This window comes from Tachypleus tridentatus, chromosome 8 (genome assembly GCF_004210375.1).
Source record: "Tachypleus tridentatus isolate NWPU-2018 chromosome 8, ASM421037v1, whole genome shotgun sequence".
NCBI classification, from domain to species: domain Eukaryota; kingdom Metazoa; phylum Arthropoda; class Merostomata; order Xiphosura; family Limulidae; genus Tachypleus; species Tachypleus tridentatus.
Window position 1 is genome coordinate 26,821,413 of NC_134832.1, and position 24,315 is coordinate 26,845,727.

The window sequence follows — 24,315 nt, forward strand, 5'->3', positions numbered from 1 at the left end:
CTGGCTACATTGGCATGTTGGAGAGAGCATCCTTACTGACTGAAGGCACTTGCTTGTGTGGAAATTACTGGATCTTTCAGCAGGACAACGCTGCAATCCACAATGCCCACAGGACAAAGAACTTTTTCATGGCGAATAACGTTATTCTTTTGAACCATCTAACGTGTTTGCTCGAACTGAACCCCACTGAAAATGTTTTCGGGGTGGATAGCAAGGGAAGTCTATAGAAATGTACGTCAATTCCAAACAGTGCATGATCTTCGTGAAGTCGTCTTCACCACTTGGAGTAACATTCCAGCCAGCCTTCTGCAAACACTTATATTGACCATGCCAAAACGAATGTTTGAAGTTATTCGCAATGACGGCCGTGCAACTCACTACTGAGATCCTTTGTTGGGCATTTCCTACCCTGTTTAGAATTTCTTTTTGGTATGATCTTAAACTTTTGACCAGCTAGTATTTAAGCTAATTTCATAATGTTCACATTTTCCCTATTCAAATGCTAAAAAGATTTTTATTTTCCCTTTTCATCTTTCGAAGCTCTACTAAAATGAGCGGTTGAGTCTAACAACGCAAAATACATATTTTTCCTTTATGTTCATTGGCCTTAAGATTTTGGCCAGCAGTGTATATATTAATGAAACCCAAAAAAAGCAAAACAAGTATAACAGCTTTAATATTATATAACTATTTTAATATCTATATTTGTTTCAGTTTAATATATATTTAGAAATGCATGTAACTTATATTTTAAATGTGTATTGCAAAAGTCCCAACTGTTCTCTAAATTTGAAGAAGATTCTCGAACGTACTCGAAGGAATCAACAATGTACGATGTGTGTATGTATGTAAAATAGCACTGACTGCCACTGTTATTTTAGGGAGAAACACGCGATGAGACGATTTAAAATTGTTGGTCTGCTACAGTCACTACACTATAAACCTCGGAAGATATAATTGTAATAAACGCTTATTAATCAGAAAAATAAAGATATTTTACCAGGAACGTTTGTAGACTTCGAACATTATAAATCTTCAACTTCAGAGAATTAACTTTTGGCGTTAGTATTTCTACGAGGACATTAGATATCTTCCTCGGTGAAAAGTGTGCTCATGAACCGCGTAAGTCCAGCTGAGAATAAAGCTAGCTAGGTTTTCCGTCAAAATGTACCTGTGTATCAACATAGAATTAAATCGCTCTCTTTGTCCCGCCCCCAAAAGATTCAGTTCCAGACTCAGTATTGTTAGTAAATTTGTAAATCTTGTATATTGTTTTTTAATTTCGCGCAAAGCTACTCGAGGACTATTTGTGCTAGCCGTCCATAATTTAGCAGTGTAAGACTAGAGGGAAGGCAGCTAGTGATTACCACCTACCGCCAACTCTTGGGCTACCCTTTTACCAAAAAATAGTGTGATTGACCGTACATTATAACGCCCCCACGGCTGAAAATGCGAGCATGTTTGGTTCGACAGGGATGCGAACCTCAGATTACGAGTCGCACGCCTTATCTCACTTGGCCATGTCGGGCCTTGTATATAAAATATTATTTGCAATAACTGTTATTTAATTGTACTGTATTGTTTTTTGTACATTGAAATATATGTGTTTTAAGAAAGAAAACTGTGTATCAGTCTTGTTGGTAATTATAATAAATATGATACATATCGACATTCAAGTAACTTCTAAAATCTAAATCAAAATTAAAATTTCCTGCTATTTGAAATCGTCATACTTAACGCACATAAGATAATAAATCGGAGACTCGTCCGAGATAAATTGTAATACGTAACACAAGTTAGCCAATAAAGTAAAATACATATTTTTACGATTCGGAAAAAGTTAATAAGCTTCTCTCGAATAGTATTCAATTTATTGTTATAATTTATATGTATAAAACTGTAAATTAGGTGTTAGCTAGAATACCCAGAACATTACGAAAAAACAAACCCGAGACTACCTATAATATTCGGGAATGTAACTGACCGAGACAGATAACGGCGTGTCAAGAAACTCGGCTACAACAATAAATACAAGTGAACAATTAGTTAAGAAGCAGTGAATAGAAAACTTGTAGTGAATCAGTCGGTGAAGTATTTGGATCAGTGCTAGTGATGGATTAGCCGCGAAATTAAACTTATTTGTACATTTAGGCCAACATGTTACAACAAGTGTGCATTTGTTTGTTTGTTTTGGAATTTCGCACAAAGCTACTCGAGGGCTATCTGTGCTAGCCGTCCCTAATTTAGCAGTGTAAGACTAGAGGGAAGGCAGCTAGTCATCACCACCCACCGCCAACTCTTGGGCTACTCTTTTACCAACGAATAGTGGGATTGACCGTCACATTATACGCCCCCACGGCTGGGAGGGCGAGCATGTTTAGCGCGACGCGGGCGCGAACCCGCGACCCTCGGATTACGAGTCGCACGCCTAAAGCGCTTGGCCATGCCGGGCCGACAAGTGTGCAAGCATGTAGAATTGAATCTATTGTATTCACCAAATACTTTAATAAAAGAATCCACCCAACAAGAGAGCAGTGTTACAACAATATGTAACCTGCAGACCTCTCAAATTACAGGTATCTTGTGCGGTGTATGTAAACTACTGCCAGATTTAACATAATGTAATTAAGTCCAAACTTGTATGAAAGAATATATATCAATGACAAAGCATTAGAAATGAATAACTGCAAAAGTAAAACACACACTTACGCTGTAGGTGTATACGAGGTTTTATTCCTAACCATATACTTCATATGTACATAAGTTTATCTGCAGGATACATTTCTGTGACCACAATGGATAATATTAATTTAGTACAAATTATAAATACCAGGAATTAGTCTATCTTACTGATTCATAACTTTCTAAATTAACAGATATTTGAAATGCACACATATTAAAGTAAAAAATATTCACTACAAACTTGTTTATTGTACAATTTACCTGTAAAGCAAATATATCCAGACATCATTAAAACCTGGTTTTAAACAGTTCAAAGTAAACCTTCAAAACAATGTATTTGATCATTTTAAAACAATTATAATCATCAAAATGTTACAGAATTTTTTTACAAATTATTATGCATACAACTGAAATTGTTACTTCCTCATTCAGAGCACCTATCTTTAATTCATTCATTTTCTGTAAACAACAGCTGCATCTACAAAAGCTAATACAGACAAAACTATGAAAAGATACAAAAGTCAGAATGGCAAAAACTAGGAAAAGATACAAAAGATAGTATTGGCAAAACTAAGAAAATAAACATGTATGTAAAACAATGCAAATATGTATTCTTTAAAAATGGGGAAAATTTAAGTAAATAAATGTCCTATGTAGTTAGGACTAGAAAATTAATATCAACATAAATATGTGAGGTCAGTAATTTTATAATGATTGACAAAATGATTTTAACTGAACTTGCAGACAAGAAGAAAAAATGTATGTGGCTAAGTAGCACTTATGATATGTTTACAAAAGTATCTATTAGTACAGCTAATATAAAGTATCTATTAGTACAGCTAATATAAAGTCAAATGTAAAACATTATGTGGTAAAACTGCAAAAAAGTCATGTAGTTATAATCTTTATAGCAAAGTTAATTTATAAACAACTCAAAAGTACGCACACGTAATCAATAACAACTAAAATGCATATTAACAAGGTCTTTTTTACACACATGGATTATATTACTGTAAAAATTTTAAATATTTTATCAAATTAGCAGTAAAGTAATAAATGGAGTGTTTTCCTACAAAAAACAAATTTTTAGAAATGTGAAATTAATAAGAGAAAACTTTCAAGCTGTTATAATAAATAACAAGAACAGTTATACACTTAAATGTTTGTGACAAACATATGAACATTTAGGTTAACATACAGATCAATATGAATTTCCTTTAAGTGGGAATCATAAACAAAATACTGTCTAAAAATTAAACAACTTTGTAAAAGATTTAACACATAAAAATGTGAAAACTGAAGAAACTGAGAACCTGTAGATTAATAACTATAAGTATAGAAAACACTAAGTTACAACTGGAATTTTTAATAACCTTATGATGTCCAAATAAAATTCTGTATTTCATGTATTAACTTCTATATCATACTTGAAAAATATCCTAATACTAGAATACATCTTGTATAAGTAAAACTGCAACATACATCTAGTATTTAATAGTACTTACAAAAAGAAATGGGTTGGAATAATGAATTAATTCTCTTAATGTTCACTAGTATAAACTTTAAGCAGTAATACTCAGAACTGTACAAATATTCAGAGTTTGGCTGGATTTCCATAAAATCATAAATAACTATTATAATTGTGGTTAAAACACCATTTAAACAATTCTCAGTAGCAGTAATTACTAAAACACATTCAATGTTATCCAAAAAACTGTGTTAATAGTGCTTCAATACTTTTGCACCAGAAAATGAAAGAAACATGTAGTTATTTTGCAATACACAATTAACATTTTGTATCCACATCAAATACTGTTCTGGGTTTTGACAAATTAAAACATTTGATGAATATTCTCATGAAAAGAAAGGAAAATATTCTTAAATTATGTTGCTCATTTTAATCTTGATACTGAAATTTATGAACATTCTGTTTATCACTTTAGTCCATGTCACATTACGTGTAGAAAAGTTTCCATTTTTGGAACATAAAACATTCACATTTGTAATTTGTTTTATTCTAGTTTTAAATTTAAACTAAGTATACTTTATATTATGGATATGTGTTAACTAAGTAATTATTTTAATATTTCTAATAATTTGTAATAATAAAAAATAATACATTTAAACCAAAAGAAACTTCCTGAACTTGACTGTTCCTTTTTAAATGTTATATAAAATCAGTGCAAGAAATGTTTGAAACATTTCACTTTATGTAAATAATTATTTGGAAAATGAAAAAGTCCACACACATACATATATATATGTACTATGTTTTAGATTTTAAATATACAAAGTAAAAAGTAAAAATTAGTAAAATTTAAACTTATTTTGAAAAATAATCTGATTATCAGATGCACCAGTTTAATGATACTCTAACTGGAATTAAACAATTAAAATTTATAATACCAACATATACTGTTAACTGGAATATCTTTATTATCCTACAAAAACGACATGTCATAAACAATTAGAACCAAAATGTAACAAATACTGATTAAAAGATAAAAATTGGTCAGAAAAATACACTATTTTGAACATAATTGATTTAAAACTAAAATAAAACACAACTATGATCCTACCTTACTAAAAATGTAATTGATAGCTTTTAATTTAAATTAGGTATATTTTCAATTGCATCATTAATAAGTACCTTTACAATAGAATAATATTCCTAATAGTTAAAACAATAACTTAGATAATAGGATAGCTTACATGCTAAACCTTGTATACATCCTTAAAATATTAATCTCACAAAAAAATTCCAATGGTACTGTCAAGCTAGTATGTTCCTACATATTGGAATATTTATTTATATGCAAATAAACAAATGTTTAAATGATTAACATGATGAATTAACATTAATTATAACCAACTATACTCATTAACATAAGTATTTTTTATTAAGTTATCACTTCCAAATATTTTATAGTTTCAAGTGATAATCATTACAGGTAGAGGAAATATGGTATACCAATTTTGTGCAAATATTAACAAATCATTTTATGCCAGTAATTATTTGGTACACATATATATATATATATATAACTGAAAAGAAAATCCTAGGTAAATTGTATTGTATCTTACAGATTAAAATTTTTAACCTTTCTATTTAAAAAAAACAAAGAATGATCTGAGATTAATCCAATTGCTTTAAATACAATGTAATTTATCCATCTCATAAAAGGTTTAAGTTGTTTTAATAAAAGTGAAACTTTGGTTTGAAAACTTATGACATAAATGTTGACAAGGATACCTACAGATACGTATTTGTTGTAAATTATAAAAACTAAACTATTAAATACGTAAATGCAATTAAATTTCATTTTCCTTCTTACAAACTGCTCTTTAAAATATGTTGTTACATCTTTGGCCAAATAAATTTCAGAATATCATATTTTGATTAATAATTTTACTTATTTGATACTAAACAACTACAGAATAACTTTATCCTTCATACATTTTTTTGTTTTGTTTTTTTTACATCAGAAGCAATGCAAAAATTTTCTTTCCCACCCAAATAGCTTTAACACAACCTTAAGGAACGTAGAGAAAACCTCAGACAAAAGTGCATGGCATTAAAAACTTGAGTGCTCATTAATAGTCACACCATACCCTACTTGAGCATTGAGGACTACACCTTAAGTCAACAATCATTGGTCTATACAAAGCCTCACACAATGAAAGAGCTATATTCTAAACTAGACATAAAGTGATACAAACATTTACTTATGAATGCAGGCAACATATACACCAATGTTTTAAATGTAACTTCCTTTTATATAAATGACATGACACTAAGTAACAGTAAGTCATCAGAAACACCAATTTTCATATCACCACCAATAAGAAAAACATTTTATACAGTAAAGATAACATTTGAAATTATGTTATATATTCATGAAAAACTTATCATCACATGATCAGGCTGATGTGCACTTCATTACATGTTGTAATTTGTTTTTTCTGTGTTTAATTAATTACAACAAGCTGCCTACTACAGTTTCTGTTGCATATCCTGATAGAAATATTTTATGAATAAATTATTACATTTCAAGTTCATTACACTCATGTTTTGCAAATTAGTTCATTATACTAAGCTAAATAAATATCTTTCATAATTTGCTGTCTCTAATGACCTTCTAAAAACTAGCAATGTAAATTAGGATGAAACTTTAGCATTATACAACTAAAATGTATTTATCTATTTATTAAGTTATCAGGACAAATTTACAATTGAATTTATAATGAAAAAAACAACACAGAGTTAATAGTATTAGTTGGCAATAGACACAATACATTTTCCAAAATATGTATTTTTGGAAAAGTACTCCCCAATAAGTTTTTTATTTTCATGAAAAATATAAAAGGTGAATTTAAATTGTTTACTTTTTCTCCAGGATAGGCGTGTGAAGGGGCAATTTTGAAGGACAAAACAGTGTCTTGTCTATAATGTTGTGTGTTGATACTACCTACCAAGTAATAACTAGTATCAAATATTTATCCAACTACAGGAGTTAGTTTTCCAAAATACATGTGCTACATATCAGATATGTAGTAGGTGGGAGAATAATATCATAGTAAGTGACAGTGATAGTACAATCCTAATTCAGAAACTAAAAAGACATAACAAATCCAAATAACATTATTCATAGGGAAATTGATTTGTTGGTTTATTGAGACTCTGAACGTGTTTCAAGGAGACCAGAAATAAGGATAGCACCTGAAGCTGTAATTTAAACAGCCTATAATGTTGCAAACAAGGACAAAAGAATTGACAGTAAGAGAAAATATAACCCACTATTATTAAACTTGTAATACATTTGTCAAAGTCCCAAATTACAGATGTATTATCATAAAAAATAAAAAAAATTGAATAATTTGTGGAAAAAAAATCACTTTAAACTGTATACAAAAAACTGGTTGATAAAGCTGATAATATTCATTGCCTAATTGTATACTTTTCTAAAACTGTTCCTCAATGCTATATACAGCAACTGCAGGTAAACCTAATTATGTTTATGGTAATTGTACACAGCAAACAATATTCACTGGTCCCTGTAGTATCCACAGAGACTACAGTTTTATGAAGCAAACTGTTTCACACTGTGAAGAATAGCTGTGGTTAAACTCTCAAGGGATACTTCAATACTATAGACTAAACTACTATCAAAATCTCATTTTTGGATGTAACAACAAAGAAAATAAATGTACTATCAACCACTGAAGGAAAGGACATTCTTTTGTACTTTTAATGAATTGCATTGTAATACCACAGAAAATAACAGCTGTCAAATACATAGCACAAAAAATATGTAATTTGCTAGAGCAACAACTTGTAAACTTACAAATTAAGTTTGTACAGAATATAGTTTCAGTTCACATAATCTGATGTTACATGCTTAAAACTTGTACGTAATATTATGTAGTAACAAAACAGCTGGTGAGATAACCTCAGAATAAATCACTTTACAAAACTGTGACAGAAGTTTTCTCTCAACTTTAGTTAACAATCAATCAGTCCTTTATATACTAAAGAGGTAAAGTCAAAAGAGACAAATGAGAAGAAACAAACATTAAAAAAAATATGTTTACTAATAACTAGTAAAGGAAAGGAACACTGGCACAAGAAAAGCTGCTAAAAACTGGAAGTTCTTCAGTATGCATTAAGTATTTTTGGAAATACAGACCAATTTCATAAATGAAGTTACAGTAATAGCTTGCAGGTCTTCACACTAAAATTAATCCACTACAGTCCTGGTTTGACCTCTAAAACATTTTAATAAAATGCATATAATCTTATGTGACTATTTAATCTGTTGAATGAACGAGTTATGCAAACCATGTAAAGATGTATCTTGCCGTAAAAGATTAATTCACATGTTAATTAATACAAGCCATATACAGTTAACCAAAAGTAAGTTGACATAAAATAACCAAAATGCCAGTACACAATAAGTTGAACATCCCGTCACATTTTTCAAGAACCTGTGTGTACAGATTTACACAAAATTATAACTAACGTGTTCTTAAGTAAACATACAATGCAAAATGGTTTTGTCATTTATTGGTCTGTTTGACACACAGTAATACACTTTTAACATTTTGGTCATACAGATTAATTAGCTGCTGTATTCTTGTATGCATGTGTTTATTTATATACATATCACACAGAGGCCTGTTTATATGCATCCCAATTTAAGGAATTAACTTTAAAAAATTGCAAGCTTTCTGGTATAACCTCTACTAACAGTGAAATGTATAAAATTAAAATTCATTTAAACAGTACTTCAAAAAACAACACTTCAGGTAACTTAAGGCATAATGACCCACTATGTTCTCCAATTAAGCATAACAAATATTAAAATATTTTAATGTTTTTTTAAGAAAGAAGGCCAAAATTATTACACTTAAACACTATTACGTAAATAAATAGTAAGTCTTGAGAAAAGAATGGGTAAGATTTGATCTTGAAGTTTACAGAGTTATGTAGGATTAACAGGATAAAATATTCTGATTTCTTTGTGCTGGATTTGAAAGAAAGGATGATGAAAAGATATAAATTTGAATTTTGGAAAACAACAGGTTAGGCTGTAGATAAGACAGTTTGAATTTTATAGCAAGATAATTGATTTATAAAATCCTCAGTTGCTTGTCATCAACAATAGCAGAGGCTAGCATTTCATGGGAGTTTAAGAGAAGAATCAACAATTTCTACAAAGTAAAAGATGAATTTAAATGTTTAGTTTTTCCAAAGACTAAGCAAGCCTTATCCATAGGTTATTTTACCTTAATCCTGTCTCAGCACAGTCTTACACATATATTTCTTAAACTTATAATTATTATCCTTCTTTAAACCACTCAGATTCTTACACATAAAACAGACCTCTTGGCTGTAGTTCATCCAATATCTCAGCTGCCTCATAATAAATCTCAAGTATAAATTCATGCCTAATTTTTGTTAACTTCCTAGGTTAATGTTAGCAGATTTTGGAACTGAAAAATTATGGCAATAAATTTAAGGTAACATCCTAATACTTCCTATTTTTCAACAGTAGTGTTAGAGCAACTGACTTGTGTAGAAGGTTCTGACAGCATTCAGCACAATTTGAAACTAGTAATAACAAAAAAATAAAAGAGTATTTCAAACATTTGTAACCTTAACTTTTCTGATAAATAATAAGTTGACAGGAAGCATCTTATAACCACAAAGTAAACCTTCTCTTACAACTCTCATACTTTGATCATAGTTCTACATTGTTTCTAATGTAATTATTTCTGCACAGATAAGATATAAAAACCTTACAAACCTTTAATAAAGTCAGCTCAACACATATTAGATCTAACTTAAATCTACAACTTATTTTTGTCATGACTTTAGAGAGCTTTTACTACTCGTTTTAGATACATATTATTCAGTTTCAAATAACTTGTATTTACTATTTTTTTTAGAAGTGGTACTGTATGTTGCTGTTACAAGAATACTATAAAATATAGCATGAAAATCTTACTATAATTAATGTTTACATTTACCATAAGGCCATTAAAAGTTTCTTACAATGTTTCAAAGCTATGGCATATGTGACAGTATATTCAAATCTTATTAATAAGTAATATTTTAACATTTCTTAAATAATTTTATTTTTTTTTAATAATTAGGAAATTTGAAATCTGTTGTATGATATTCCTACACACTGAGATACTAATTTTATGTATTTCATTTGTAAAATGTAAGTCTTTGAATGCTATCAAGTGTTTTTGTAATTGCAGGTGAATTTTTTCTAACTTTCAAGTTTTCAGAGCTTACTGCTAGAAAGGCTTTGTTGATACTGTCAGGATGTATTAGTGTTCCTTCTCTATAAATACTGTATGTTAATTCCTGACTTTACAAAAGTGAAATAAGTTTTTTCTCTATTAGTAAAAACAATATTAATAGAAAAATCAGTCTTGGCTACCAGGTATTTTTGTGAAGAAAATTACACAAAGTAGGTTATAAGACATTATTCTATATACAATTCTATATAAACACTACTTTTCAAAGTAGAAATTAAATAATAGCCACAAAAATAATTCTATTTATACCCAGCAGAATTTGAAAAAACATTGAACTAAATAATTAATATAAAAGTGGATGCTTTAAAGTATTTACAACTGCACAAAATATGAGAAATAAAATCAGTTTCTAGAATGAGTATGAATCTAAGACAGATCTTATTTTATAACACAAATAGTCTAGATATGTTTTTTACCATGTGTACTAAAATTCACATAATAATTTCTATTAACTCTTTAAAAGAAACACAATACAAGGTGTAATTTACACAATATAAATATTCGGTATTTGAAATTTAATTATAAAACTACAGAAAATAGATGAGGTTATGGCATCACAAAAACTGCAATTAAACTGGCTCAAGCTGGCATTGCTTTGAAAGCAAAGACACGATTACATCTTATATTTGTAAAACAAAGTAATAAATCACACAAATTATACATAAGCTTCAGTGCAGAAAACTTGTTGCTGAATCTTGAAATAAAAATTACGCCACGAGTTGACGGTTTTGCCAGACCATATCCAAAATCCTGAAGTAATGCCAACAACCAATGTCATCAAATACTTGATCATAAAAACTGCAAAATCTGGTTTTGGCCAATACTTCTGGTTAACAGGGCAAGGAATACTATAATTTCGCAGCTTGCACATTTGGTTTTGCCAAGATAACATCCAGGTATCAAAATATGTCTGTTCATAAAAGTAGCAAGCTAACACAATAACAGCTGGAACTGTATAAAGTACGGAGAAGATTCCTATACGTATCATGAGCTTTTCTAATTTGTCTGTTCTGGTACCATCATGTTTCATTACAGTGCGAATGTGACAAAGGGATACAAAGCCTGCTAATAAGAACACAGTTCCAAGAACAAGATACACAAAGAGTGGACCAAGAATAAATCCACGCAGGGCATCGACATTCCAAATCCCAACATAACATACTCCACTCAACACGTCTCCATCTACTTTACCCATAGCGAGAACTGTTATAGTTTTAATGGCAGGAACAGTCCAGGCAGCAACATGAAAATAATGAGAATTTTTTTCAATAGCTTCATGTCCCCACTTTAAACCAGCTGCTAGGAACCATGTTAAGGTTAAAACAACCCACCAAATGGAGCTGGCCATACTAAAAAAATAAAGTAACATGAACAAAATTGTGCAACTTTCCTTTTTACTTCCTTGAGTAATTGTTTGTACCATTTCAACACCAGTTTTACCTCCAGGAGGATCAAAAGGTTCATTACAAGACACCTTATCTCCAAGAAAAAGTCCCACAACATAGGTCAAAGCCACTACAAGATAGCAGGCTGAGAGAAAAATTATAGGTCTTTCAGGATATCGAAACCTTTCTGGATCCACAATAAATGTCAAAACAGTGAATGATGTTGAAATCATACATAATACAGCCCATGTTCCTATCCACACATTAGCAAACTTACGTTCCTCTCTCCTGAAAAACATTCCATGGCATGGAAGCCCACAGTTCTTTTCTGTCTTTTTTCCAATTTTTACAACATAATCCAAACCTTTTGGCACTCTAAAATGAACAGGACAAACAAATCCTATATCTTTCTTAGTTGTATTTGAAGTTACTGGGATGTTCTCTCTATTTGGTGGTGGAGTTCCCACATGGCTCGACTTTCCTGTATTATTTTGTGCAACACAGAGTTTACCTTCATCTACTTCGGGAAACTTGGCACAATCCAAACTTTCTGGCCATTGAAAACCAAATTTGTTCATTAAACCTTCACAGCCATTTTTGGCTGACAGGCACAAAGAACGACATGGAGGTAATGGATAATTTAATATTGTGCAAACTGGCGCATATATTGAACACAGAAAAAACTGGAGAACAGAACTACATTTTACTTTCACTAAAGGAAAGAACTGATGCACTTCTAAACCAGCATCTTCTTGTTTTTGATGATTTAGAAGGTTTGGCATCATTGTCATATTGTACTGGATATCCTTACACAATGGTATCGTAATTGGTTCGCACAAACCATGCTGAGGGATAGGTTGTTCGCTGTGACTGGCTTGGACGAGAGCCGGTAGACCTCCATATTGTAGGCTTACGAGTATGACCACTATGAAAAATGATGAAAGTTGAACGTGCATAAACTCCGGGAGTCGGACTTGAGCCATTGCTTCATTAGGCCTATCTTATCGCGGTAATACTGGATTTACTAACATCAACTTCACTCGTCTAAAATTCACTTTGGTATTACTCTAACGATAGTCATTTCCACAAGGCGGTCAAGTGACAGTTTGAAAACGGTGGAACGTATCAGAAGACGTAACATCTCTACATACTGACATACTCAACAACTTTTAAAAACAAAACTGAACAAACTCATTCACCTCAATTATATACACTACTTGTTTAGGTGACAAAGACAGCGAAACGAAAATATGCCTCTAGAAACAATGTTCAAGCTCATTGGCTAATACTGCACAGTGGGCGTTGAAATCCCCTCCGGTAAGCAGGCTCGGATAAATCCTAAATTTGATTGGTTGAACAACAAAAAAAGTGCTGCTATTAAAGCTAATTAATTTTGGCAGTGTACAGACAGATTTGTGTATCGTAAATACGAGAAAAACAGTCTAACAATGTAGTTATCTAACGGTTTGTTAGATCCTTCTCATTATTAAACAAACATATCAAATTGAAACGTATCCAAGTCACTTCATAACAATTCAACCATTCTGAATTTTGAAAACAAAGTGTAAATACGAAAATTTATTACACATATTTTCTTTTCCATTGGTCAAATTTAAAATTCTCTCAGTAGATGGTGCCACAAAGCGTAGTGGCTTCTGATTGTGGCAAATTACAGTTTCAATTCAGAAATTCATTATTCTAATTTGGTATATTAATTTGACAGTAAATCGTACACATCAATAGAGTAATTATATTGTGCTATACGTTTAATGTGACATTATGTATGGTTATATGAATGGAAGTTGTTGATTTGTTTTTCCTTTTGGCTGTAAAATGTGTATAGTATTTTATTTTTAAATATATGTAAAACGGATTATAGTTATACGCCTAGCAGGTGTATAAAAAGAGTTCCAATGAGGACCTTGTAGCATGTTTCCTAAAACTCTCAACTGGACAGGATGAATGATTCTCTCGAAACGTTGGATGACATTTTATCTTGTTAAATTATTTGATAAGAATGGTCACAAAACCCTTTCAGCTTGATTTTAGAATTAGCTACGATTCAGTTATGTAAACTTTCTAAGTACTACAATTACTATCACCAGCAATCTTACCTGTGTTTTAATCGAGCAGATTATCCAATATCCTATTCATATCTCCATTGTGAAACTCTGTTTGATAACTTGGTAATTAAGGCTCGCAAAGCCCTTTTCGTCCTGTTAGTCAAGCAATTAACAAACTATGGATCTTCAGATAACTGAATGGCAAAAACACTATATAATATATATACTTCACCTTACAGTGTGTCTTTTGTTTGTTTGTTTGTTTGTTTGGAAATTTCGCACAAAGCTACTCGAGGGCTATCTGTGCTAGCCGTCCCTAATTTAGCAGTGTAAGACCAGAGGGAAGGCAGCTAGTCATCACCACCCACCGCCAACTCTTGAGCTACTCTTTACCAACGAATAGTGGGATTGACCGTCACATTATACACCCCCACGGCTGGGAGGGCGAGTATGTTTAGCGCGACGCGGGAGCGAACCCGCGACCCTCGGATTACGAGTCGCACGCCTTACGCGCTAGGCCATGCCGGGCCCATTACAGTGTGTCACCAAATAGCTTGCGGTCAATGATAATTTAATTACACAATAGTCTTAGTTGCTTGATGATCGATTGGTAATGATAAAGTAGTGTATACATAGCATCTTACAGTGCCACTCAATAGCTCGAAAACTAAGAATGCAACCATATAGTTCTCTGAAATGTTTGATGATGATTAAGCTTACTCCAAGACATATCAATTGGGAGATCATTGGCGACTCTTGGACAACTGTCGAAGCTATTTCTCATCTCTAAAATTTGGAGATTTTTCATCGGACTCGTCATGAACCACATAGATTCAGCATCAAGAATTGCACTTTCTACCTCTGAATTCATTCAAGACAGTGGCCTGTCTGAAATGATTAAGGAAGTAGTTCAGACATCCATTAACAGTACCTTTAAAATTGGGGGGAAATATGTTTAGTTTTATCCACAAGACTTTCTCCTGTGGACTCTTGGCCAACACTAGGCAGAAACGTCTTAAACATCAGAGTGAAGTGTTATGGAGATACTCAGAAAACTCGAGACTCAGATAAACAATAGATCTATGCTCTAGGGCAGCAGAATGACAAAGTGTACTTTGCAGTTCGTCTATTTCAACTGTGTAATACCAGGACTTACTGCGACCTATAGTCGTCCTGGTCAGTTACTTGTAAGCTCAGAGAGGCTCACAGTTGCTCCACAGCTCATTATCTCACTTACAAATAAAACAATTTCTGTTGGTGAGCTATGTCCAGAATAAGCACCTCAAATCTCTCTCGGCTAGATTTTAATGGCTTTCCTTTAGTTGTAAGTCATTTGCATTGTAGAAAAGAACAGTTTTTTCAAATACGAAGCCTTTTTTACATTTAATAACACAAGCGTTTAAGTAAAGAACAACATACACTTCAGAAGAAAAATAGGCAACTTTACAATAATATGCCCTGTTGTTATGACACTAAAAGTATATTCTTTCTTTTCACTCTATAGTATATTAAAGTAAAACCATATTAACCTTAGAGGTTTGCTTAATCGCCAGAGATTTAGTAACAGTTATCATGAAATAATATGGAATATATGAGTAAATTAAAGTGACTCAACTTCATTTATTCTTTCAGGGAATTGGATTTTACAAAATATAACACTGGCTGCTTTTAAATTAAGAAAATGTAAAATAAGCAGTTTTCTACATCCCAAATTAATGTTTGAATATAAAACTCTTAGTACTGTTTAGTGAACAAAATTACTGAGTGGGTATGCAATTTTGTGAAATACGTCAAATGTTCATATTTCTAGCGTGTGGAAGGAGCACTTGAGTGGTGCAAAATGAACAACCGTGATATAACAAATCCAGTTATTTTTAACACGAATTGTAGACGGCGTGTGAGATACTGACTAACGAAATGGTGGGAATAAGTGGTACTGGGGAACATAGTTTTGAGGAATACAATAAGTTAGCCCTAGATTTGGAAAAACAAGAACTCGATGTATGTATTTTAGTCTTATAATTTAATAATGTTATAATTATTTATAAATCTCAGATTTTGGATCATTCCGAAAATAGTGTTATTATACGAGCGTTGCACTTAGTATACTGTATAGTCTTTAAGTCGAGGAACATTAACGATAAGTTAACAAAATTTGACTAAACATAGTAGTTTTCCAAGTAGTAGTGCTTTTAATATTGATTAGTAGTACTTTTGAAACTGTAGTTATTACATAAAGATATGAAGAGGCAATTTCAAAAATTATACTCGTATCTCAATCTTTTTCCTTTAAAACTAAATAATCTAAGACCAAGGAGTTGCACCGAACTTTTGCACTAGAAATAGAAGTGTGGGATTATTAGTACAAGTAGTACTCTTACTATTTAATTATAAGAAGCGTTAAAAATCTTAAGTAAAAAATCAGCAACATGGAGAGAGTAGTACTAGTAGCTTCATTTCACTAAAGACGAATAAAAATATTTGACATATGTATTAGGAGCTTGAAATTGTATAGACCAAAGTGTCAAATAATAATCGTGGCATATCCTGCTTTTTATGACATTATTGATTTAATTGTAGTTTTGATTAATGAGTTGACACTTATCAATGTTTATAGGTAATTAACTTAATTTCCTAACTGTAGTCATAAATAATAAAAGTAAACATGTTTGATGTATGTATTTATGTGTTAAACGATTAACACAGTGTAGCAGGAACATTACAACAGGAAATTCAACCATCATTAAAATACTAATTTCTCCATGTTCAATTTTATTTTAGAAATATCACAACTGCAATAATAATCATAGAATACAAATTATAGAATCCTAGTTTGTGATATTGCATACCTGTTATATGATTTAAGTAGAAAATGTGTAACTTATAAACAGAAATGTGATAGGTTTTAAAAATAATGTTGACCAGTTAATACTTTATTTTTTCTATTTTGTAATGTTGAAAAGAAAAATGTTTAAAATGGAAAATGTTCAAGCTATGTATAAACCACATTAAAATTAACTTTCAAAATGGTTATCCCTACCTTCATCAACTCTACATAAATGTGATGAAAATGACATTTAATTCAAGAACTTTATCCATTTCCTCTTTATATAATTCCAATTACTAAATAAATCTTTTAGAAAGACTCAGTTTCAAGCCTTTTAAATTCAAAACTTAAAAGTTTCTTTTCATAATCCAACATTTTTTTGGTGTCAAACTTGAGTGATAATGTAACATAACTTTATTGTATTTCAGAGCCCTGGTGGGATTGCTTCACCACATGTGTATGGTCAACTGTTAGCTATCTATCTTTTACAAAATGATTTGTGAGTATTTGTAGATTATAACAGGATATTCATTTTGGTTGCTCAAGGTATCAGTTAACTCAAATTATTTAGTTACCTGTTAAATAAAATGTAAAAAGTAGATAGATCTTTCATGTTCTGTATTCTGAAAAATTGTTTTTATAGTTTTCAGTGGGTGATGATGTGTTTTTAAATATTTAGAAGATGTTATAAAGATATAGTAACTTGTTAGTTTTTATTTTTAGCTTGTTGTGGCATTAAGTTATTTTATATACCCCAAGAATCTTATGTAAATGAGGTGTTTACTATTGAGAAAAATTATTTTAAAATGTACTATGATATCATATTTACTATTACTTTACACATTTGTACTTGTGTGTTTTTAAATGTGAAATAATAATGAAAGCAATTCCATTTATTGTATTCAAGATGACCCCTCGGTGTGGATTCCTGTTCTTTCAGTTTACCTCCTCTGGGATCTAAACATCCACCCACGTGTTTGCCGTGCATGGGAACCTGTGAAGGGGAGGAGAGGATCCTGGTGGTTGTGGGGTCCAACCCTAACACACTACTTTGGCCTTGAATTCCTGTAGATGGGCAGCCTTGAGGTAGTCCCCCTTGGGTCAATTGGCTGGTCCACTCCAGCTATGGTCAACCAAGTACCAGTGTTGAATGTTCTCAACAGGTGTTGTGGACATTGTATCTGATGCTGGTATTTAGGTATAGTGCTCATGAAACCCTGGCATTGCTGCAGTGTCCTTGTTTGACATTATAGTGCGTCCCCTCATAGGGCTTTGTGGTGGGTGGGGTCAGTGGGCACCAAAATTTATTTATTCTTTATTATGGATACTCCAATTAAAAATCTTAATAAAATAGTGAAAAAACAGTCTATAGGTAAATGACCACATCTTGAAGATTCTGAACTGCAATCCTTACCATCTGTACCACCTGTTGTACCTCATTTGCTTATCCTACATTCTATTTCTGACAAACCTTTAGGGCAAATGTCTCCCTTTTTCATTGAGAAGGGACTTGCTGGCTCTCCAAAGTCAGTAAAAACATTTTGATCTAGTGACAAACTGGTGGAAACATCCACACCTAAACACAGTAAACTCCTATTTCATTCAAAGGTGATTAGGGATATACCTATTGAGGTTACACCTCGTGCTACTTTCTGTGCCTCTAAAAGAGTTGTTCTACAAACAAATGAAAAGTCTTTTGACCTCCATGTTTAAAAAGTTGATGAATCAACTTCAACACCCATCTCGCTATGACATGCTGTGCCATCTGTCTCCTGCTTCTTTTGCTACTCTTCTGATTGTTTTTAACCAGATCTGGCAGGAGAATGTTCTTCCTTATGCCTGGCACCAGGCCATTGTCTTCCCTCTCTCTGATCCTTGCAAGGATCCCAAGATTCCTTCAAACTACCATCCAGTTGCTTTGACAAGCTGTCTCTGTAAGACCTTAAAGAGGATGGCTAATGCTCATCTTGTTTGGTTCCTCGAATCAAATAACCTCCTCTTACCCACCTGGTGCTGGTGACAGTGCTCCACCATGGACCACTTGGTTCGACTTAAAACATCAATCAGATAAGCCTTTCTCAAACGACAACATCTTGTATCAATATTCTTTGACATTGAGAAGGCTTATGATACAACATGGAGGTATGGCAGTTTGCAAGACCTCCATATATATGGATTACGTGGCCATTTGCCCATTTTTATTAAAAAATTTTTAATGGATAGGAGATTCCAAGTTTGTGTGGGTTTGACACTTTCCTGTTATTTTATACAGGAACTTGGAATTCCTTAGGGCTGTGTTCTGAGTGTCACACTTTTCAGTATAAAAATTAATGCCATCACTGAACAACTCCCTCTCACTGTTGCAAACGGGCTGTATGTCGACAACTTTCACATCTCATGTCAGTTGTTGAACATGAGGTATAATGAGCAGCAGCTACAGACTGCCCTCAATCATTTACTGAAATGGACCACAGCAAACAGCTTTAACTTCTCTCTTTCTAAAACCATTTGCATGCACTTTTGCCACCAACGGAGTATTCAATCTGATCCTGAACTCTGTATCGGTGAAGTTGTGCTGCCTGTAGTCCCCGAGACAAAGTTCTTGAGGCTTATCTCTGACCATAAGCTGACCTTTTTCCACACATCAAGCAGCTATGGGCCAAATGTACAAGAGCATTGAACATCCTCCCTGTCCTCTCTTTCACCACTTGGGGAGCAGATCGATGTTCTATGCTAAAGACATATCGTGCTGTTATTGGATCAAAACTTGACTACGAATCACTGGTCTATGGCTTTGCCAGACCATTGGCATTAGAGATGCTAGACTCTATTCGTCATCAATGACTTTAGCTCTGCACTGGGGCTTTCTGCACTTCCCCAGTTCAGAGCTTATACATAGTCTCATGAACCTTCTTTGCACCTCCTTCATTTGCAGCTGTCTTTACTATATGCTTTGAAACTTTGTTTTTTACCAAAGCATCCCACCTGGGGTTGTGTTTTCCCTCCTTGGTGGGTCATACTTTTTCAGACCAGATGGTCTGCCATTGCTCCTTTTGACCTTCTTATCCAGGTACAGTTTGATGAATTGGGTCTGTCCTTGGATAACATTGCTGTATCCACTGGTCAGCCCATCCCACCATGGCTTCTTACAGTCTGCAAATTTGACCTGTCTTTCAGTCATCTGAGAAAAGTAGACACTCCTGATTGGAAATACTGTCTGCTATTTGCTGAACATCTTTTGCACCATCCTTCCATTCCTATTTATATAGATGGTTCAAAATCAGGTGACTGTGTGGGCTCTGTCGAGGTTTGTTGTGGTTTGGTGGTTGTGCACAGAATCCTCTCTGCAGCTTCTGTGTTCACTGCTGAACTGTATGCCATTTCTTTTGCCCTGGATCACACAGAAGCTAAGCAGTACTCAAACTTCACTATTTATACTGACTCTACTGGCCCTGGAATAACTTTACTTTGGTTCACACCCTGTTCTCACCTATATTCAAAACCGACTGGCCTATTTCTCTTTAACATCTACTTCTATCCAGTTTTTCTGGATACTGGGCCACGTTGGTATTTGTGGGAAAAAGCTCGCCGACACTGCAGCTAAGACTATCTGCTCTGGCACTATCACTTCTGTGCCTGTTCCATACATGGACTATGGTCCTGTATTCAAGGTTTGGCTCCATGCCAGCTGGCAGTCGACTTGGAGTGAGAAACACAAAAACAAGCTTTTCCACATAAAACCCTATATTTGACTTTGGCCATTTTGCTTCCATAAGGATCAGAAAGAGGAAGTTATTCTAACTAGACTACACATTGGTCACAGTTTTTTAACTAATCATTTTCTTTCATCTGGAACTGATGCACCAATGTGTAGTTTGTGTAACACTCAGATTACAATAAGCCACATTTTACATTCTTGTCATCATTATTACGACTCTCAATGATAGTATCATTTTAAACATGTTCTTACTCAGGGTTTGTCCATAACATTAGACTGTGTGATGGTGACACTGTCCATCTTGGAAATGTTTTTAGTTTTTTTAAAGGCCTTCAATTTTTTTAATCCCATTTAAGTTTTTTACTTTATACATTACACCTTTATAATGTTGCTCCCTTTTAAAAATCTCATTTCGTCTAGTTTGATTTGAAATTGGGAACTGGTCGTAACATTAAATAACTCAAAACAAGGACTAGAAAGGCCAACTTTAGGTGACTAACTCTGCTATTTAAACTACTACTTAGTCATCCTGGCAAGTTGTTATTATAATTTTGCTACACATTTTTAATACCTTTTTATTACTTTCGTTTTTGAAAATGTCCATAATATCAAATAACTCGGAACCAGGACAGGAAAGGCCAACTTCAGGTGACTAATGGTGGTTTTCATACTTACCTGTTAGTCTTCCTGGTGAGTTATGATTATTACAGTTATGCTACAGAAAGTCCTTTATGACTTAAATTACTGTAGTTTTTCTCTTAACGTTGTAAACTAGATGTAAACATTGGTTTTATGCTTTTGTGTTGTTTTTTTTAAACTTTGTTTTGTTTTACCTTAATTTCTTTTTGTGAATTTTACTAAATTTACTTTTAACTTTTTACCGGGTGTTTGGTGCAGATAGTCTAGATGCTTTGTACCATAAAACACTAAATCAACCAACCAATGTTCAAGATGAATGTAATAAAGTGCAAAAGTTAAAGAATTTGTTTAAAGCACAAGTAATTACATGAAATGTTAAATATCACAAGCATGAATTATGAATATCCCACTGAAGTTACACTGACATTTAATTCACCACAGTAAATTATTCTAAATGAAATAAGAAGGTTGTTGGTACATTGTTATGGGGGGTTTATTTTAGCAGTACAGTTTTAAATGGTTATTTGCATGTGACAGTAAAAATAAGTAAACAAGTGACAAAATGAATATTAAAGTGTTTCAGGAAACATTTTAAAACTGATAATAAAATAAAAAAACAACACATTAAAATGTGGAAAGAACTTGTTTATTTCGTTGTTCATTGAAAATATTTTTTTGATGTATCTGCTATTTTGTAGTAAGAAAATGTTTAATTTCATTTCTTATTTTAATGTTTTTAATAACATAGTAGTTAAATAAATGTTTTTATCTAACACGCTTGTTTTACTCCAGAGTCCCAATTGCTATAGAGATGTGAAATTTTTTTAAACTTCTTGTCCAAGGGACAAAATGCTTGAGTAATGTACTTATCCCTCTTAAAAATCAAACTTCCTCCTCCTCATTTCATAAAGTACAAAGAAAAACATTTAGTTTTGCTTTTATTTGTTTTACAGCTCAATTTTTTAGGAATGGTATACCCTGTTTTGCATCTCAGTGAAAAAAGTGTGGTTTATGTACATATTAAGCAGTTTAAAGTCTTTTTAAATTTTTATTATGTTGTATATTTTTTTCCAAAAGGACACTCAAACATCACCAGGCTTCCACTATAGACATATGAAAGGGAATGGTATTGTTCAGTTAATTTGAATACATTTAATACTGTATGTGTGATGGAGAGTTTGTGAGTTAGAGACATGTATTTGTTTAAGTAGTTTTGGCTGGAGGTTTAGAGATGTACATTTGAAATTTTTTTATATGTGCTAGATTTATATATTTCAGGACTTTCAGGAACTTGTATGACTTCCTAGAAAAGTACCCAAAGTGTTTTTTTAGCGATAGCAATATAATGAACATGGATGTATGGAATAATTTTTTATATTTGCTCAAAAATTATTTTTAGTCATATCATGGACGTTCATAGAATGGTTCTGAGTTGTTTTGTTTTTTTCCATGTACAAACTTTTTAGGTCATAACTCCATCATCTCCTGACTGATCTGGGATCTAATTACAGTTTTGGGCTTGGGAGGTCAAACCCTTTCATTTGATATACTTGACCACACCCAAGGTCTTTTAGATTAATTTACATTGATCCAATGTAAAGAATTTCAGTTTGAGGGTAGATTGGTAGAAATACTGATGAGTAATAAAATTGAACTGAGTATAGGCATGTTCCATGCTAGGTATTGCCAGTGCACAAAAGTGTATCTAATAAAAAGGGATAAAAGTAGTAATGTATTAATTTACTGTAATCCTACCTAAAATAATTTCAATTGTTCAGATACTGAAGATTCTCTCTTGTTCTTAAAAGTTAAGAAGAAAGAATTTAATCTTTTGTGAAACAAAATTGTTTACATTTACTAAAGAATATTTGCATAAAAGAAAGTAAACAGTATAGAAAGAAATCATAATTATACAGAAGTAAAAAAATAATTTCAAAAGTGAATTTATCACTTTTAGAACTAGTGGCATATACTTGTGCAGCTAGATTTCTTCCAGTGTTTATAAGTTTGTGTGAAAATAACCTGTCTTGAGGGTAAGTTTGTTTTCATTCAACATAAGACTGAATGATTCCTGATGAACAGGAGGTTGCTGTTATCATTGTTAGAATGGATGCAACCTTGTATAACACAGGCAACTCATGGGATCCATTATGAAAGAGCTTTTGAACAACCTTAGCAACACATTTTATAAAATAAGTAAATTTCCTTATTCTTAATTTTCATGTTTTTTCCTCACTCCTTGATACCTCCTCCTCAAGTTCATAAAAATTTTGCAATAGTTGCATAGCTGTAATCTTCAGCTATGAAAACATCTGTGAATACACAAGGAATTTTGTCAAACCAATATTTTATTTCTGATATGGTAATGTCAAGGCTGTCAAAGCAGACATCTGCATGGTAAATCTTTACATCCGTGGTAAAATATGTAGTGTTGCTCACTTCACTGAACAGATATTGAAGATATCTTGAAGGTTTCTTTTCTGATAGTAGCTTGATTGGTGATGAGACCAGATTTTCATAAAAGGGCCAATCTGAAGAGTGTTTCAGCTCCCTTCTCCCATCCTATATGCTTATGATAACGAATGGCATAAATATAAATTTACTTGTTAAATTGTGAAAGTTATGAAGTAGAACTTTTTAACTCTAGTGTGAGCATTGCCAAGTCTGTGAGAAATATTTCATGAAAGACAAAAAATGTTCTAGTGATCTGATTTAATTGATAATGAGAATCTCTTATGGCTCATTAGCATTCAGTTTTGTGTATTGAGTGAATTTTTCCACAATAGTAAAATAACATAGGATCTGTTTATTGATAAATTGAATTATGTTAAGTTATTTGTAATTCATTATTGAAAAAAAATGAATTCTGTTAGGTTACTTGTAATTCATTATTGAAAAAAAATTGAATTCTGTTAGGTTACTTGGTAATTCATTATTCTTGACATTTGGATCATTGTTCCACACTTGGATAAAATATGAGTATATTTTATGTTTGGCAATTTCTGCTTTGAGCACAAATTTAATACAATCTTATTTCATGCCATGAATTATTATTAGACTTAAAGAAAGTGCTGATTCATATGTAACACTATCTATAAAAAATATCATAAAAGAAAATTTGTGTTCCTTTTTGATGAAGTGTTAGTGTAAAATGCTTATTGTTCAACATTC

At 32.3% G+C, this 24,315-nt stretch overlaps 2 protein-coding genes across 3 annotated transcripts in view; one reads left to right on the forward strand and one right to left on the reverse strand.

Annotated features, from left to right (window-relative positions):
- Positions 1–2,712: 2,712 nt before the first annotated feature.
- Positions 2,713–13,161, reverse strand: LOC143222023 (frizzled-2-like). Its single transcript, XM_076447835.1, has one exon. It carries the CDS (start codon positions 12,878–12,880, stop codon positions 11,168–11,170), a length of 1,713 nt encoding a protein of 570 aa, XP_076303950.1. The 5' UTR covers positions 12,881–13,161; the 3' UTR covers positions 2,713–11,167.
- A 2,626-nt stretch (positions 13,162–15,787) lies between these two features.
- The window catches only part of CSN8 (COP9 signalosome subunit 8), a 41,667-nt gene continuing 33,139 nt past the window's right edge, over positions 15,788–24,315 (forward strand). The window contains exons 1-2 of one of the 2 annotated variants that reach the window (XM_076447837.1): positions 15,788–15,961; positions 17,216–17,286. In XM_076447837.1, the coding sequence (XP_076303952.1) occupies positions 15,878–15,961; positions 17,216–17,286 (155 nt within the window). In that variant the 5' untranslated portion in view covers positions 15,788–15,877. The remainder of the gene's footprint in view (positions 15,962–17,215; positions 17,287–24,315) is intronic. The other variant, XM_076447836.1, reaches the window with a different exon arrangement.